Raw genomic sequence first — 16537 nt, 5'->3', positions numbered from 1 at the left:
GACTGTGCCCCCCCAGCCGTGTGGCACCGGACTTTGTCCCAGTTGTCACAGTGGAGGGGATGGGCACGCCCCGGGGTTTCCCCGACGTCACAAGCACAGCGTGGTCACAGCGGCCGCTGGGGCGACACCGGGCACCCCAAAACTGCCCATCTCCGCCGCCGGAACCCCCCGGGACCGCTTCCACCGACTGCACCGGGCCAGGTGTGGGAAACACCGGGACCCCCGCGCGTGGGAGCCGCACGAGGGGAGGGGACGCTTGGGAGGGTCGGGGCGGGTCTGTCCCGGGGATCGGTGCCCGGGAAGGGCGGGGGCCGGGGGGTCCCCAGTTCCGGGCTGGGGGGGTCACTGCAGCCGGACCCCGGCGAGTCGCGTCGGTGTGGAGCGGTCCCGGGAGTGTCCGGTCCCCAAGGGGTGTCAGTGCAGCCCGGTACCGGGGGATCCGGTACCGGGGAGGGGCGGTCAGTGCAGCACCGACCGAGGAACGGGATCCCGGGGGACTCAGTGCAGCCCAGTCCCGATGGATCCGGTACCGGGGAGGGGCGGTCAGTGCAGCACCGACCGAGGAACGGGGTCCCGGCGGATCCGGTACCGGGGAGCGGGGGTCAGTGCAGCACCGACCGAGGAACGGGGTCCCGGCGGATCCGGTACCGGGGAGGGGCGGTCAGTGCAGCACCGACCGAGGAACGGGGTCCCGGGGGGCTCAGTGCAGCCCAGTCGCGGCGGATCCGGTACCGGGCGGGGGACTCGGTGCCGGCCGTTCCCGGGGGTTCGCTGCCCTCCCGGCCCCGCGCTCCCCGCCGGTCGCTGCTCCCGGTGCGCCCCGGGCCGGCCCCGCTGGGCGGCTCCGGTCACATGCGCTCGGGGCGGGCTCCGGGGTATAAAGGGCGGCGGGGAGGAGCGGGGCCGGGGCGAGCCCGGAGCCGAACCGAGCGGAGTAGAACCGACCCCAACCGCCAGCGGTGAGCACGATCCGGGACCGGTCCGCGATCCTGGTTCCGATCCCGATTGGATCCCGGTTCCGATCGCAAACTCGGTCCTGTTCCCGATGGCAGTCCCGGTCCCGGTCCCGCTCGCGATCCTACTCCCGATCGTGATCCCGGGCCCGATCCCGGGCCCGATCCCGTCTGTGATCCCGATCCCGGTCCCGATCCCGCCTATGATCACGGTCCCGGTCCCGGTCCCGATCCCGGTCCCGGTCCCGCTCCCGGTCCCGATCCCGCCTGTGATCCCGGTCCCGGTCCTGATCCCGCCTATGATCACGGTCCCGATCCCGGTCCCGATCCCGGTCCCGATCCCGCCTGTGATCCCGGTCCCGGTCCCGGTCCCGGTCCCGACCCCGCCTTTGATCCCGGTACCGATCCCAGTCCCGACCCCGCCTGTGATTCCGGTCCCAATCCCGATCCTGCCTGTGATCCCGATCCCGGTCCCGGTCCCGGTCCCGATCCCGCCTGTGATCCCGGTCCCGCTCCCGGTCCCATGGACCCCCCCCCTGTCCCGGTTTTCCCAACCGCGTGGTCGCTGCCCCGTTCCGGGGAGGGGTGACCGGGGGTCCTCCCTTCGAGCTGCAGGAGGGGGCGTTGGGGGCCTGACCCCACTGACGATCCCACCTGTGCCCCCCAGCCCCACCATGGCCTCCAGCGAGCCCACGCCAGAGCAGCCCAAGGCAGAGGAGCAGCAGGTCAGTGCGGGGAATTTGGGGGCGATCCACGGGGTCCCAGCTTGGAGACGGGGATCGGGGTTATCCCACCCTGCAATGGGCTTGGAGAGCCACGGGGGCACCCCAAATCCATCCCCGAGGTTGGGGGCACACAACACACTCCGCTCCCTGTGAGATTTGGGAGTCCCTCAGTGCCACGCTCACCCTGAGCCCTCCTGGCCCCCAGAGCATCGGGACACGCGTGGCCAAGCTGCCCCTGGTGAGCTCTGCCTGCGACATGGTGTCCTCCGCCTACGCCTGCACCAAGGAGAGCCACCCCTACGTGCGCTCCGTCTGCGATGCGGCCGAGAAGGGCGTGAAAACGCTGACAGCAGCAGCAGCCAGCGGGGCCCAGCCCCTCCTCACCCGCCTGGAGCCCCAGAGTGAGTGCAGGGAGGGGGGACAGCACCCCACGGGGCTGGGGAACCCCCAGTTCTTGCTCTGGTGAGGAGCCAGGAGAGGGGTGGTCTGGTTTTTTTGTCTCTGGTTCGTATGGCTGAGGAATAAACAGCTGGAGGAGCTGAAAGATGAAGGGGCAGCACCCCCTGAATTTTGGGGTGATGGGAAATGGGCCCTAGCAGAGCTCCTGCAAGGCAGCAGGGTGCTAACCCCACCTCTTTTCCCATCTCCAGTTTCCACCGCCAACGAACTGGCCTGCAAAGGGCTGGACAAGCTGGAGGAGAAGCTGCCCATCCTGCAGCAGCCCCCCCAGAAGGTACCGGAGTGGGCTGGGTGGGGTGGGCAGCACATTCAGAGCCTCCCCAGCGCTTAACAGAGGTTTGTGTGTCCACCAGATCATCTCGGACACCAAACTGCTGGTGACCTCCACGGTGACAGGGGCCAGGGATGTGCTGACCAGCACCGTGGCCGGAGCCAAGGATGCAGTGTCCAGCAGGGTGGCAGGGGCCAAAGATGCAGTGTCCAGCACCATGGCCGGGGCCAAGGATGCAGTGTCCAGCAGGGTGGCTGGGGCCAAGGATGCAGTGTCCAGTGCCAAGGATGCAGTGTCCAGCACCATGGCCGGAGCCAAGGATGCAGTGTCCAGCGCCAAAGATGCAGTGTCCAGCACAGTGGCCGGAGCCAAGAACGCCGTGACCAGCCGAGTGACCGGTGTGATGGACATGACCAAAGGGGCAGTGCAGGGTGGTGTGGAGCTGACCAGGTCTGCGGTCAGCAGCGGCGTTAGCACCGTGGGCCAGATGGTGGCCAGCGGGGTGGGCTCCGTGCTGGGCAAGTCTGAGGAGCTGGTGGATCATTACCTGCCCATGACGGATGAGGAACTGGGTGAGCAGCGGGTCCCAACCCTCCAGAGAGGGTGGGCAGAGCAGGGGGGGCTCTGTGGGGTGGTGATGGTGGTGCTGGGACCCCCTGAGCAGCTCCTGTCCCACAGCCAAGCTGGCCACGGCCGTGGAGGGCTTCGAGCCGGAGCAGCAGAGGCAGCAGCAGAGCTACTTCGTTCGCCTGGGCTCCCTCTCCACCAAGGTGCAGCAGCGAGCGCTCCAGCACTCCCTGGCCAAACTGCAGAGCGCCCGCCAGAGCAGCCAGGACCTGCTGGCCCAGCTCCAGCGCACCCTCGACCTGGTAGGACCCAGCCCCGCACCCCCTGTGCCACCCTGGGGTGTGTCCCGGTGGCTCCTCCACCCAGGCGGGCTGTGCCCCTCTCCCAGGTGGAGCAGCTGAGGCAGGGCGTGGATCAGAGGCTGCAGGGCGGGCAGGAGAAGTTGCAGCAGCTGTGGCTGGAGTGGAGCAAGAAGCAGCCGGGCGGTGGCAAGGACCAGGTGCCACCGGAGGTAGGAGCAGGGCAGGGTGTCCCCAGGGTGTCCTCAGGGACCCCGGGGTGTCCCCCAGCCCTCACCCCCGTGTCCCCCGTGCAGGCGGTGGAGTCGGGCACGCTGAGAATGCTGCAGGGTTTGAGCCAGCAGCTGCAGAGCTCCTGCCAGCCCCTGGTGTCCAGCCTGCAGGGCCTCCCCGCCACCGTGCAGGACACGGCGGGGCAGGTCCGCCACAACGTGGAGGAGCTGCGGGCGGCGCTGGCCTCTGTCACCTCCCTGCAGGACGTGACGGGGCCGGTGCTGGCCCGGGCCCGCAGCCACGCCGCCAAAGCCCGGCAGCTGATGGACGAGCTGGTGGAACATGTGGCCTTCAACACCCCCCTGACGTGGCTGGTGGGACCCTTCGCCCCCTCGGGCAAGCGCCCCGTGGAGATGGAGTAGCAATTCTGGGCTGTTTCCCCCGTCCTCTCTGCCAAAAAAGCCTTTGCTAAACCCCCCCTACCCCTCACCTTGTGCCTGCCTCTGTGGGGACCCTGCTGCCTGCCCCAGCTCTGTCCCTCGTCCCCCCTTGCTGGGGACCTGCAGTTTTGTGCCTTGGCTTCCCCAAGTGCCTGTTGGGGTCCCCCATGTCCTCAGTGCCTTCAAACCCCCACCCTTGTAAGGCCAAAACAGCACAAGAAACAATAAACTGGTTAGTTTTGCACTGGATTGAGGTTTCTTTGGGGGTGTAGGAGGGGGGGATTGGGCTCTGGAGGAACAACTCCCTCCCCAAGACCTGGGGACCCCCATGTCCTGAGCCCCCATTCCCCAGACACCCCCTCAGCCCCCGTGGGAGCAGGGCTGGAGGAGAGGACCTGGCAGTGGGATCAGGAGTGGGGTCCCGGAGGGGACCTCCCACTTCCCAGCAGTTGGGCAAGAGGCACTCAGGGTGTTTTTGGGCTTTATTTGGGTCTTGTTTATAAAACCCATCCTGGAAAAAGAAAAAGCAAAGTGTCCCCAGGGCAGATTTCCTGCAGCCTGCAGGAGGAGGGGTCGGGCACAAAGAGCAGGCGGTGCCGGAGGAGCCGGGAGTTCTTTATTGAACACGGACAAAAGCTCTGGAGCGTTGCAACAGAGCAGAGACCAGCACTGAGCTGCTGCCCAGCACGGGCAGGATGGTGCCAGGGTCACTCCTGGCACAGTCAGGAGAGAACACACCCTTTTTACCCTTATTTTACCCCAAGAAGTTGGTGCCCAGCCCTGCTGCCATCCCTGGGGGCAGAGGGGTTTGGCTCCAGCAGCTGCCTCTGGATGGAGAGAGGATTGTGATGGGGGGGAAAGGGGCTTGGAGCAGCCCCTGAGTGCCTGATCTCGGTCAGAGGGAATTTGGGGACCCATGGGTGTTTTCCAGCCCTGACCCTGGGCAGGGGGTTAAGGTCCTCCCCTCCTCCCAGACAGAGATGCCTCAAGAAAGAGACACTGGGGTTCCTTCTGCTTTTCATTAGAAAACCCTTTATATTCATTTCATGTCGGTTGAAATCACAAGAAATTAGGTAGGAGGGAAAAAAACAAAACGAAACAAAAATTAAAAACGGGGGGGGAGGGAGGGGACAGGGGGACAAATACAGACACCAGCACAGCCCCCCCGCGGGTGGTGCCTCCGCAGGGATGGGACACGGGACAAGACCAAGGACATCGGCTACGGTGGGACTTAGTGAAGTGACTCAGGCAGGAGATGAGGCAGAGGCTGCTCTCCCTTCACAGCCTCTCCTCCTCCTCCTCCTCCAGGTGGGAGCTGCTTCCTCAGCTCTCCTCCTCCTCCTCCTCCTCCTCCTCATCCGCAGCCTCCGACTCCCCGCGAGCTCGCTCCAGCCCGGCCTTGGGATAGTCCTGGACACTGCTGGGGGAGAGCAGGGGCAGGGAGAGCTCAGCCCCCGCCCCTCTGCCTCTCCTGGCTCCTCTCCCACATTCCAGCTCCTTTCCAAGCTGGGAAAATCCTTTCACAACTCACAGGATGTCCCCGAATCATCCCGGCAGAGCCCAGCGATCCCAGCCCTGCCCCCCACACTCACTTGTTGTGGGGCTCCTCTGTGGATGCCTCCAGCTCCCCAGCTCCTGGCCCTTGGCTCTTCTCCTTCTCCTCTGTGCCCTCTGACTTTTGGGACAGGGATTCACCATTCACAGGACCTGACAGGTCTGAAGGGAAGAGAGAAAAGTTCCGGCTCTTGGACCCCTCATCCATCCCGACCCTTGTGGACTCATGGCCACAGACATGCAGCCAAGCCTGAGTGAACCCTACTGGCCTGAGCCCCACAGCTGCAAGAAGGGCCCCAAAACCTCCACCCCCCAGCCCAGAGACACCATCAGGGTGGATTTTCCCTGCCAGTTCCTCTGGGAAGGCTCTTGCAGCACCACCAGGACAGCCCCGGGCAGAGACCTGGCTCCGAGGATGGAAGATCCCAGTCACACTCCCTGTGCAAGAGCCTGAGCCAGTGTCCAAGGACATCTCCACATTCCTTCATGCCTGGGCCAGAGCTCAGGCTGGCAGGAGGAGCTGTCCTGAGCCAAAATTCAGCATGGAGGCCCCCAGAGCCTGGGTGTGGGGCTCGAGGTTTGCCCTCTGCCCTCACTGCAATCCCCATCCAGCCCTTTCCCACTCCTGGCACTCCAGCAAAGCAGGGCCTGGAGGTGCTGATCCCTCCCCACGGGGCCAACAGCCATCTCCCCCTGTCCTGTGTCCCCAGCAGCACGGGGCATGCCCCAAGGAGGGGACAGGGACCTTCCCAGACAGGGCAGGGAACGCTCCCGGGACGTTCAGGGGTGCTCAGCAACGTTACCAGCGTTTGTCTCCTCTTCCCCCTTCTCATTCCGTGTCTCTGCTCCCGACAGCTTCTCCTGGCCCTTCTCTGCCTCCCCCTTGTCCTTCTCAGGCCCAGCTTTGTTGGCTTTCTGGATGGATTCCATCTTTGGTCCCAGCACACGCGACTTCAACCGGGTGTAGACTTCGGCCGCTTTTTCCATCACGTCCTTGTTGGCTTTGTAGCGACGGATCTGCCCCGGGGAGCAGGAGGGACCCCTTAGAGCTGGGGCCAGGCAGGCCCCCTGCTCGCCCCAGGGAGGGCTCAGCCCTCTGCTCTACCTTCTTGAGCGTAGCCACCACATCCGTGTGCTTCTGGAGGATGTGGGAAGTGACCTGGAGCGTGCCCAGCTCCTCCAGTGCGTTCAGACACCGCTTGATGTCCTGCACGGATGGCAGCGGGATCAGGAGCTGCCCTGAGGGCACCTCGGGCCCCCCAGAACCCCCAAAAGGAGGAGGAGGAGCATTCCCAGGTGTCACAGCAAGGCAAGGATGAGCAGGGGTGTCCCAGGCCATCGGCACTCACCGGGTTATCCACCTTCAGCGCAAACTTGATCTCGCTGTGAAGTTTCTGGAGTTTCTCTTCGACTGTGGGCTCTGGAGCAGAGAGACAGACACAGGCCGAGATATCAGGGCAGCAGCAGAGCCCACGGCCCTGCCCAGAGCCCAGGATCTGCTCTGGGGCCTGGGATCACTCCCAGGCAGGGGTTTGTGTCCTCCTGCACGTCCAAAGCTGAGCACAGTCCCAGGGGTGTCACTGGAGAAGATGGGTTGGGGTGTGCCAAGATGGGGAGGGGATGCCAGGGAAGTGATCCTGGGATCACAGCAGTGCTGGGAAAAACCCTGGCACAACCTCAGCGATTCTTCCCTGTCCCAGGGGATGGGGGAACCAACCCTGGAGCCCTCCCCTCTCTCTCCTCCCCTCTGTGATGGGAAGCAGTGGCTCTCTCACCCTTTTTCTTCTCCATCCTCCTTTCGGGGATCGGGTCGGATTTCTTCCGGCCTCGTTCCACTTTCAGAGGTCTGTGTGAAGGGAAGGAAAAAGGGAAGATGGTTGTGGTGAGCCCCCTGCTCACCACGGGGCTAACAAGGGGGATGGCAGTGGCTGGAGCATCCAAGACCCCTCCACCCTGCTCACAGCTCCCCTGTGCCCCAACTTCCCAGGAATGCAGAGAGGAAAAGCCTCATGAGAAAGAAAACACCACGGAATGTCATCCTGGTAACCCCCAACAGCTCCTCCAGCCCCTTCAGCTCAGGAGGAGGGGAGGAGCAGCCCCAGCCCCTCTGCAGGTGCTGCAGCCCCGTGAGCCCCATCCCCACCCCGGGGTGCCAGGGCTGGAGCCGTGCAGGGACAGCCCCATTCCCAGGAGGAAAGGGGAGGGAGGGAGGGAGATGTGGAGATGCTGACTTGTTCCGTGGCTTCTCCTCTGCTCGGCCTCTCTTCTCCTTCTGATTTGGTTTCCTTGACAACTCCGAGGGCTGTTTCTTCGCCGGCTTCTTTACCTTGGAGGAGAGAACAATGCAGGGAGAGAGGCAGGGCCCTCCCCGCCGCGGCGCAGACGGAGCCATGGCCACGCCACAACGGCACCCATGGCCACCCCACAGCACGTGGCCACCCCATTGCCATGGCACAGCGTCACCCTACATGTTCCCAAAGAATCCAGGGGCACAGCAGAGCAAACCCCAAGACTGTGGTGGAAGAGCGTCTTGGAGATCATGGAATGGTTTGGGTTGGAAGGGAACACAAAGCTCACCCCATCCCACCCCTGGCATGGCCAGGGACACCTTCCACGGTCCCAGGGTGCTCCAAGCCCCATCCAAACTGGTCTTGGATGCTTCCAGGGATGGAGCAGTCACAGCTGCTCTGGTCACCCTGTGCCAGATGTGAGGCCCACAGCTGGATGAGGCATCCTGGGCCAGAGGAGGAGCTCCCACTCCAAGCCATGGATAGCACCCTTCCCAACACCATGTGGGCAGCTGCAGGCTAACCCAAGACCATGAGGGCAGGTCCCTGCCACTCCTGGAGGTCCCTGATGGCTAAAAGGGAGGTGACAGGTTGGGAGGTGACAGGTTGTCCATCCACCCCCAGAGCTCCACACTCACCTCCTTCTCCTGCTCCAGCTCAGAGTCCGAGGAGGACGGAGCCTTGGCCCGGCCCCTCCGGCCCTTTTTGGCCATTTCATCCTCGGCGCTGCTGTCCGAGTCCGAGTGCACCTCCTCGCTCTTCTCTGCCTTCTCCTTCCTTTTCTCCTTCTCCTCCTTCTCCTGCTCCCGGAGCCGCCGGATCTCCTCCTCCTGCTCCCTCTTCCTCTTCTCCTCCAGCTCCCGCCGCCGCTCCTCGTCCCGCCTCTTCCACTCGCTGATGCGATCCACGTCGCTGTCGCTGTCACTGCCGGGACAGGGCAGGCTCGCACCCCTGCGTGACCCCCAGCCCAGCCCAAGGGTGACAGCGTCCCAGCTGAGCTCACCTGTCACTGCTGGAGCTGCTGGGGACACGCTCGGGCTTCGGTTTCCTGCCCCGGGGCTTGGGAGGGGGTTTCTCAGCTGCAAGACAGAAGGGACGTGTTCAGCAGCAGCCCCGGTTAAAACAGCTCAGAATGTGCCCACAGTTTGGGATGGGACCCTAGAGCATTGGGAATGCCCAAACTGCCACACTCCCACCCCAAGGTGCTGGCAGGAGCAGGAGGAGAAGGAGAAGGAGAAGGAGAAGGAGAAGGAGAAGGAGAAGGAGAAGGAGAAGGAGAAGGAGAAGGAGAAGGAGAAGGAGAAGGAGAAGGAGAAGGAGAAGGAGAAGGAGAAGGAGAAGGAGAAGGAGAAGGAGAAGGAGAAGGAGAAGGAGAAGGAGAAGGAGAAGGAGAAGGAGAAGGAGAAGGAGAAGGAGAAGGAGCAGGGGCAGCCCCAGGGTACCTGGCTTGCGGCCCCGTGGTGCCTTTTTCACCGACACATCCGAGTCTGAGTCCGAGTCCGACTTGGTCATGTCCACGGTGGCATTGCCCATCTCCAGATCCGAGTCCACTTTGGAGTCGGAGTCAGAGCCAGACTCCACTTTCTGCAGGCAGGGAGCAGGGTGGGATGGAGGGTGGCAGTGGGGTGGCACTGCTCCAGTCCCAGCTCTGAATCCCAGCATCCAGCACCTCAGCAGGTCACCAAGAGATCAGTGAGGTCCCTCCAGGTGCTCCAGCCCAGGGCACAGCCCTGTCACCCCCAGCTCCCCCCTCCCCACAGTGCAGACCCTGACTCCTCTCCAGCCTCCCTTGGATCAGGGGTCCTTTACCTTCTTCTTCCTCCCTGCTGCCGGCATCCTCCGTGGAGCCCGGGCCACTGGCTTCTTCTCAGGAGTGAAATCCTGGAGGAAAACAGAAATATGAGGAAATGTGGAACGGTGCCACCATGGAATCAAACTAGTCAGCTTCCCCTCGGCCTCTGCCCACTCCCACAGGGATGTTCTCCCCACCACCCTGACAGTGTATCCCAAAATTCTCTCACCTGGTCACTGTTTTTTTCCGACTCAGAAGACGTTTCTGAGTTCTCCTCTTCTGTGACAGAGGGGCTGCCCTGATCCAAGTCACTGGAGGATTTCCGAGGCCGTTTTGTCACAGGCATCTGGCAAAGGAGAGGTGACAAGATGAGAGAAGCCCATTCCTTCTCCATCCACCACGGAAAGCAAATGCTTCCTGGGAAGGCCTTCTCCAGCTCTTCCCAACGGGCCCTGCAAGACCTGCGCTCAGATCTGCAGCTTCGGATCCTCCTCCAGGCTGCAAACCCCACCACGATTGGCCACCCCACCATCCCACAGGCATCAGGAGACAGCTGTGAGACCCCCCCAAAACCACGCTGAGCCCCATTTCCCGCTGGAGAATCCAGAGGGAGTTGGTTTCTCCACCACCTTCTGCTGAGGTGGGTTCAAGGAGAGCTCCACGATGGAGCCACAGTGTCCCCAGGCTGGGCCACAATCCTGTCCCCAGTTCACACTCACTTTCATGGCCAAGGATTTCCTCTTGAGCCCACTGTGGTCGCTGCCTCGGTCAGAGTCCTCCTCGCTGTCCACCTTCTCCGTGGGGACCGTGGCCATGGCAGAGTCGTCCTCGTCGTCCCCGGCGTCGCTGCCCGCCATGGGGTCATTCTCGGGGACATCGCTGTCGGAGGAGCTGGCGGGCTAAAGAGGACAGCAGGGTTAGGGGCGCCTGTGGGGTGTTTTGGGGGGCAGGAGAGGATGGAGAGGGGGCACCGAGGGTGGGGAGTGAAGGAGGGCAGAGCTGGGTGTGCAGAGCAGGGCAGGGCAGCCTCCCCTCCCAGCACGGATCCCTCCGGAGCAGCTCCGGACAGGGGAATGCTGCACCCATTCCCACAGCCCCACACAGCACCCCAAAAACACATTCCCGGGATGCTGCTGCCTCGCTGCCCTCTGCCCCACATCCTCACCCCCTGCCAAAATCCCTGGAGCAGCCTGGAGCTGGGAGCAGAGCCCAGCCCTCATTTGCCCTGACGGCGCCAGACAAGCCGAGGTGGTCGGGTTCAGCCTCTCCTTCTGCCTCCACTCGGATCAGGCTTCCTCCTGTCCTCTTCACACACTTTCCCCGTGGGAAAGGTCCACACAAGGAGTCCAGGTGGCCACTGTGCTCTTCCCAGGTGGGATCTCCTGTGTCCTGCTCCCTGAAGGTCTCCTTGTTTCTGCAGCCCATCGGGAGGTTCCTCGCACAGGACATCACACTCCAACTTCATCTTCTGGGCTGCTCCTCTGCGTGTGGCAGCACTGACATTCCTAGAGCCAGGGTTCTTCCAGCTGCTGGAAAGCCTCTCCTCACCTTGGCTGCTCCTGGCACCGGGCTTCACTCAGGTCTCAAAGCCAAGGAAACTTCAGTGTCTTCTCCTGCGATTCCTGGCCATGGCAGGTGCTGCTTCCCTCACCACCACCAATCTCCAGGTTTTCAAGCACCTCCACAGCCTCGCCTTACCCTGCACCCACCGTTTTGGGTGGACCATTTCCCAATCCCCTCAGATCCCATCCTCACTCCTGCCCTGCCATGAGCCTGTGGGGCTCATTCCCTGCACCTGCTGACCTCCAGGGACCACCTCGACCTTGCTGCCCACCCTACAAACCTACAAACCCTCCTCTGCCTCTTTAGCCCCACTGCCTGCAGAGCCGACGCCTCCTGTGATGACCTTTATGGAATAAATTGGATCCCAATTACGGTCATGAGACGCCCCCACAAGAAGTTGACAAAGAGTTGTTCCCCCGGCCTGGCCTGCTCCAAATCCTGTTGGAGGGCTCAGGAACCTCGGGAATGGATGGAGGAGGGGACTTCCCAACAGTCCACAAGCAGATCCAGGAGCCAGGGATGAGCAAGCCTCAATTCTTGCTCTGACAAGAAAATCTCCATGATTTTGGGCAAGCAGCACAAAGCACGACCCCGGTTCAACCGTGACAACGGGGCAGAAGCACCTTCCTCCAGAGCAGGTGGGAACTTCCAGCGCTCCTGGAAGCCCGAGGGAAACCTCTCCACAGAGGAAGATGAGGAGAGCAGACTCCCTGAGCAAGGGAGAGGGCAGGGAAGGAGAGGGGAGCTAATTCCACCCCAAGGAAGCCAAGCTGGAAGCTGGAAGCAATCGGCACAGCAGCGAGGAGAAGCAGAGACAGGAGGAGCGACTCGGGGGGACGGAGGGGCTGCAGCCCCATCCCCTGCCCAGCCCACACTCACCGCAGGGGCACTGTAACTGGCGTGGGGGTTGTTCTGGATTTCCCACAAGCCCTCGTTGAAGCCTTTTCTCTTGTTTGGTTTCCCATATTTGTCTTTATATTTTTCGTAAGGGAACAGATCTTTAGGGCCCAAGAAGGCGCTGGGGAGAGACACAAAGCAGAGGTGAGGCCGGAGCGGAGGCAGAGCCCGGCGGGGGGAGCGAGGCAGCGCTTACGTCTCGTGGGTGCCGAAGAAGAAGATGGGGTACTTGTTCGGGGGGGGTTTCACGGCGCCGTCCGCGATGTCATCGATCTGAAAGGAAACCCAAAGCACCAGGAGGTCAGAGACAGCGGTGGCACGTCCTCAGCCCCGGCAAGCGGCGTCGGGTCCGGCACCCGCTTGGAGCCAAGCGCGGCAGGAAAGCACCCGGACGGGGCCCTGGCTACGGATCCGAGCACCTGCGGGATCTCTACCAGAGCAACGGGAAGGATCCGGCACCGAGGTCTTGTGGGCAACGTGGGCCTTGTGCTACTCCCCCGGGATCCATGGCCGGGGCCCGGCAGCGCGGGCGGGGGGCGATGGACGAGCGGCCGCAGGGTCCGTCCTGGCTGGGGGCCGGGGCAGGAAAAGCCCCACTGCCGGCCCGACACCCCGTCTTCTGTGCTCCGGGCGGGCTGGGCCGTGGGCAGGGAGAGCCTCGGGGTGCGCAGGGGGTGCTGGGGAGGTCTTCGGGGTGGAGGGACCCTTCCCCAAAAAAGCAAGCGAGCTAAAGCAGAGGGGCTGTGCTGGCAGGAGCGGCAGTCCCGGTCTCACGGCGAGGTGCAGCCAAGCGGTGTCGGCTCCCTGAGCTCCCCGATCCCGCCGTGCCGCTCTCTTCCCATCCGAGGGCAGTGCGTGAAGCCGCCACACCCTCGGCTGCTCCCGGGGACCCCGCAGAGCCCCCAAGCACCCCGCAGCTGAGCAGATCCCAAAGCAGCTCCTGCTCTCCAGGAGCACTGCGGCACGACGCTGTCACCCTCCCCAGGCGCTCCAGCATCCCAAATAACCGCCCCAAAAGCGCAGCAGCACACCGCTGATCCCGCCCTGGGAATGCTTTCAGCAGCCCCCCATCCATGTCACACCCACAGCGTCCCCTCATTGTCCCCAACAAGGGACAGAAGCCCGGACCCCACAGTGCAGGACCCATCTCGGTACTGAGCTCCCATCCCAGATCCCCGTGAGTGCTGGACCCTCATCCCAGCACCGCTGCTCATATGGGGTCCCCCATTCCGGGACGGGACGCCCCATTCCAGCGCTGGGCCCCCATCCCAGTAGAGGGGCTGGAATGGGACCTCCCATCCCAGAACGGGACACCCCGCACGGTACCGGGGCCCATCCCAGGACGGGATATTCCAGCCCCGTACAGGTGCTGGGATGTGACCCCAAATCCCGCTCTGTGCGCTGGGACAGGTCCCTCGGGCCACCACCGGCTCACACTCCGTGACACCGACACGGGCCCCCCATCCTGAACGGGACACCCATCCGTACCGGGCCCCCGCCCGGTACCGACCCTCCTATCCCGGTACAGGTACCGTTACAGCATGTCCAACCCGGTACCAGCTCTTCGTCCCGGTACAGGGTGTCCCGTCCCGGTACAGGTCCCGTTGTGGCATCTCCATCCCGGTACGTGTTCCCAAACCGGTACCGTGCCCCCATCCCGGTCCGGGATCCCCATCCCGGTACAGGTACCGTTATGGCATCTCCATCCCGGCAGGGCCCTCCGCTCCGGGGACAAGGGTCGGTGCGCGTCCCCATCCTGCCTCGAGTCCCCCCTCCCGGTCCCGCCCCCATCCCGGTCCGGGACCCCCGCCCCCCTCCCGCTCCGTCCCCCCGCGGCGCGGCCCCGCGGTCTCACCCGGGCCGGCCAGTGCGGGTAGCCCTTCATCTTGGCGAAGACGAGGTCCCCGGGTTTGAAGCTGTGTGGCATGGCGGCACCGGGGGGCGCGGGGGGCACCGGGCGCGGGCAGGCCCAGCCCAGGCCGCGGCAGCACCGGGCAGGCGGCGGGGGCGGCCCGCACCGCACGGCACGCAGGATGTCCCGCCCCCGGCCGCCACCGCGCCGCCCATTGGCTCCGCCGCACGTCGCTCAGGGTATCCGACCAATAGGAGTGAGGCGGTGGAGCGGCGGGATAACGGGATTGGGCCGCGCCGCCGGAGGCGCCGAAGCGGGGGGCGCTGAGGGGCGGGGCCTGAGGGGCGCGGGGGGGACGGGGATGGGGACAAGGCCTGAGGGGGACAGGGATGGGACACGGATTGGGAATTGGGACAGGAATAGGGACAAGGATTGGGAATTGGGACAGGGATAGGGACAAGGATTGGGAATTGGGACAGGAATAGGGACAAGGATTGGGAATTGGGACATGAGGGGGGACAGGGATGGGACAAGGATTGGGAATTGGGACAGGGATAGGGACAAGGATTGGGAATTAGGACAGGGATAGGGACAAGGATTGGGAATTGGGGCAGGGATAGGGACAAGGATTGGGAATTGGGACAGGAATAGGGACCAGGATTGGGAATTGGGACAGGAATAGGGACAAGGATTGGGAATTGGGACAGGAATAGGGACCAGGATTGGGAATTGGGACAGGGATAGGGACAAGGATTGGGAATTGGGACCTGAGGGGGGACAGGGATGGGGACAAGAATTGGGAATTGGGACAGGAATGGGACAAGGATTGGGAATTGGGACAGGGATGGGACAAGGATTGGGAATTGGGACAGGAATAGGGACAAGGATTGGGAATTGGGACAGGGATGGGACAAGGATTGGGAATTGGGACAGGGATGGGGACAAGGATTGGGAATTGGGACCTGAGGGGGGATGGAGACGAGGATTGGGAATTGGGACCTGAGCAGGGACGGGGCTGTGGTGGGGCTTGGGACTTTGGGGGATGTCAGGGCTGTGGGGAACAGGGCTGTGGGGACAGTTTCAGGGCTGTGGTGGGACAAACACCGATCCTGCCACCATTCCACAGGGGGAATCTGACCCACCGGGCTCCAAACTTAGGCTGAGCCTGGCTAAGCTGGAGCACAGGCTGTGCAGCTGCCCTGGGAGCTGCTTTTAACCCAAACTGGCTCCTCTGCAAGGTCAGGGAAAGGAAAACAGTCCCTGCCCACACCCACACCGGGCTGCTGCCAGTGCCCGGCAAGAGCCCGGCGGGAGAAAACCCAAACCACGGCACGGCCCTCGTTCTGGGGTGACACTCTTCATTCCCGGGGTTGGGGGGAGCTGTGTGAGGAGGGGCAATCCCGCTGCGGGGAACTTGTGAAGGTGGTGTTGGGAGTGCGCCCTGGCACAGTGTGAGTGGGGCCTTGCTCCTGGTGTGCCATGTTCCTGCTGTGCCATGTTCCTGGTATGTCACGTCCGTGGTGTGCCATGTCCCTGCTGTGCCACATCCCTGCTGTGCCACATCCCTGCTGTGCCACATCTGTGCCGTGCCATGTCCCTGCTGTGCCATGTTCGTGCTGTGCCACATCCCTGGTGTGCCACGTCCCTGCCGTGCCATGTCCCTGGTGTGTCACATCCGTGGTGTGCCACATCCTTGCTGTGCCATGTTCCTGCTGTGCCAAATCCCTCCTGTGCCACATCCTTGCTGTGCCATGTCCGTGGTGTGCCATGTCCCTGGTGTGCCACGTCCCTGGTGTGTCACATCCCTGGTGTGCCACATCCCCGCCGTGCCATGTCCTGACCGTGCCATATCCAGTCTGTGCCATGTCCTGACCGTGCCATATCCAGTCTGTGCCATGGTCTGGCCGTGCCATATCCAGTCTGTGCCATGGTCTGGCCGTGCCATATCCAGTCTGTGCCATGTCCTGGCTGTGCCATATCCAGTCTGTGCCATGTCCTGGCCGTGCCATATCCCATCCGTGCTGCATCCTGACCGTGCCATATCCAGTCTGTGCCACGCTCTGGCCGTGCCATATCCAGTCTGTGCCATGGTCTGGCCGTGCCATATCCAGTCTGTGCCATGGTCTGGCCGTGCCATATCCAGTCTGTGCCATGCTCTGGCCGTGCCATATCCGGTCTGTGCCATGCTCTGGCCGTGCCAGGCTTTGCCGTGTCCCCGCCGTGCAGGATCCCGGGCTGTGCCCCATCCCGGCCGTGCTGTGCCCCGCTCCGCCGCACCCCGGCAGCCCCGGGGCTCGGTCCGTTCTCCTCAGCCCGTCCCGTGCCACGGCGGTGCCACCGGAGGGCAGATCCGTGTCCCAGTCCGTGATTCCCGCTGGCGATGCCGGCGTGTGTCCGGCCTGGCTCTCGGTGCCACCGGGGTGTCCCCGGGGTGCCAGCGGAGGGGCAGTGCCCGGTGCCGCTGCCCCGGTGAAGGCGGAGCCCCCGTTCGGTTCGGACTCGCAGCCCCGCGTCCCACGTCCCACGAGGAGGGGGAGCAGGAGCGGTGCCGTGGGAATAAACCCCGCGAGGGCGCGGCACACGCGGGGATGGACGTTCACGGTGCCCATCGTCCCGTTTGGAGCCCTCGGCCGGTCTCCCACGGATGGGGCGGACACGCGGCTC

The 16537-nt window shown here is 63.8% G+C and overlaps 2 protein-coding genes across 9 annotated transcripts; one reads left to right on the top strand and one right to left on the bottom strand.

Moving 5' to 3' along the window:
• The first annotated feature begins 46 nt into the window (after window positions 1–46).
• On the top strand, window positions 47–4171 carry LOC115490839 (perilipin-3). Of its 2 annotated transcripts, none has more exons than XM_030256807.4 (8): window positions 47–201; window positions 1621–1678; window positions 1884–2079; window positions 2329–2411; window positions 2491–2980; window positions 3087–3277; window positions 3364–3486; window positions 3571–4171. In XM_030256807.4, the coding sequence occupies exons 2-8, from the start codon at window positions 1628–1630 to the stop codon at window positions 3907–3909; spliced, it is 1473 nt and encodes a 490-aa protein (XP_030112667.4). In that variant the 5' UTR covers window positions 47–201; window positions 1621–1627; the 3' UTR covers window positions 3910–4171. The 2 variants fall into 2 exon arrangements, with proteins under 2 accessions (XP_030112667.4, XP_030112666.4); XM_030256806.4 differs by lacking the exon at window positions 47–201 and adding an exon at window positions 870–959.
• Window positions 4172–4936: 765 nt separating this feature from the next.
• Window positions 4937–14073, bottom strand: HDGFL2 (HDGF like 2). 7 transcript variants are annotated; one of them, XM_030256915.4, is made up of 16 exons: window positions 13877–14073; window positions 12218–12294; window positions 12004–12142; window positions 10281–10460; window positions 9791–9907; window positions 9579–9650; window positions 9212–9353; window positions 8773–8848; window positions 8408–8693; window positions 7713–7807; window positions 7257–7327; window positions 6831–6901; window positions 6587–6688; window positions 6285–6498; window positions 5520–5643; window positions 4937–5344 (listed from the first exon to the last, which is right to left on the bottom strand). In XM_030256915.4, the coding sequence occupies exons 1-16, from the start codon at window positions 13946–13948 to the stop codon at window positions 5251–5253; spliced, it is 1932 nt and encodes a 643-aa protein (XP_030112775.2). In that variant the 5' UTR covers window positions 13949–14073; the 3' UTR covers window positions 4937–5250. The 7 variants fall into 7 exon arrangements, with proteins under 7 accessions (XP_030112775.2, XP_030112772.2, XP_030112770.2 ...); XM_030256912.4 differs by having other exon boundaries at window positions 4937–5347; window positions 13877–14070; XM_030256910.4 differs by lacking the exon at window positions 13877–14073 and adding an exon at window positions 13711–13791 and having other exon boundaries at window positions 4937–5347.
• Between the last annotated feature and the right edge of the window lie 2464 nt (window positions 14074–16537).

This window comes from Taeniopygia guttata, chromosome 28, assembly GCF_048771995.1.
Source record: "Taeniopygia guttata chromosome 28, bTaeGut7.mat, whole genome shotgun sequence".
Taxonomy (NCBI): Eukaryota; Metazoa; Chordata; class Aves; order Passeriformes; family Estrildidae; genus Taeniopygia; species Taeniopygia guttata.
This window is presented reverse-complemented; position numbering and strand designations above follow the sequence as displayed.

Bases quoted from the DNA above. Each gene is read 5' to 3' on its own strand.
- LOC115490839 (XM_030256807.4), top strand. From the start codon at position 1,628: ATGGCCTCCAGCGAGCCCACGCCAGAGCAGCCCAAGGCAGAGGAGCAG. The intron at 3,278-3,363 runs GTAGGACCCAGC...CCCCTCTCCCAG, and splicing joins TCCAGCGCACCCTCGACCTG to GTGGAGCAGCTGAGGCAGGG. The intron at 3,487-3,570 runs GTAGGAGCAGGG...TCCCCCGTGCAG, and splicing joins AGGACCAGGTGCCACCGGAG to GCGGTGGAGTCGGGCACGCT.
- HDGFL2 (XM_030256912.4), bottom strand. From the start codon at position 13,948: ATGCCACACAGCTTCAAACCCGGGGACCTCGTCTTCGCCAAGATGAAG. The intron at 12,295-13,876 runs GTGAGACCGCGG...GTTTCCTTTCAG, and splicing joins ACCCGCACTGGCCGGCCCGG to ATCGATGACATCGCGGACGG. The intron at 9,908-10,280 runs GTGAGTGTGAAC...CTCCTTTGCCAG, and splicing joins GGAAATCCTTGGCCATGAAA to ATGCCTGTGACAAAACGGCC.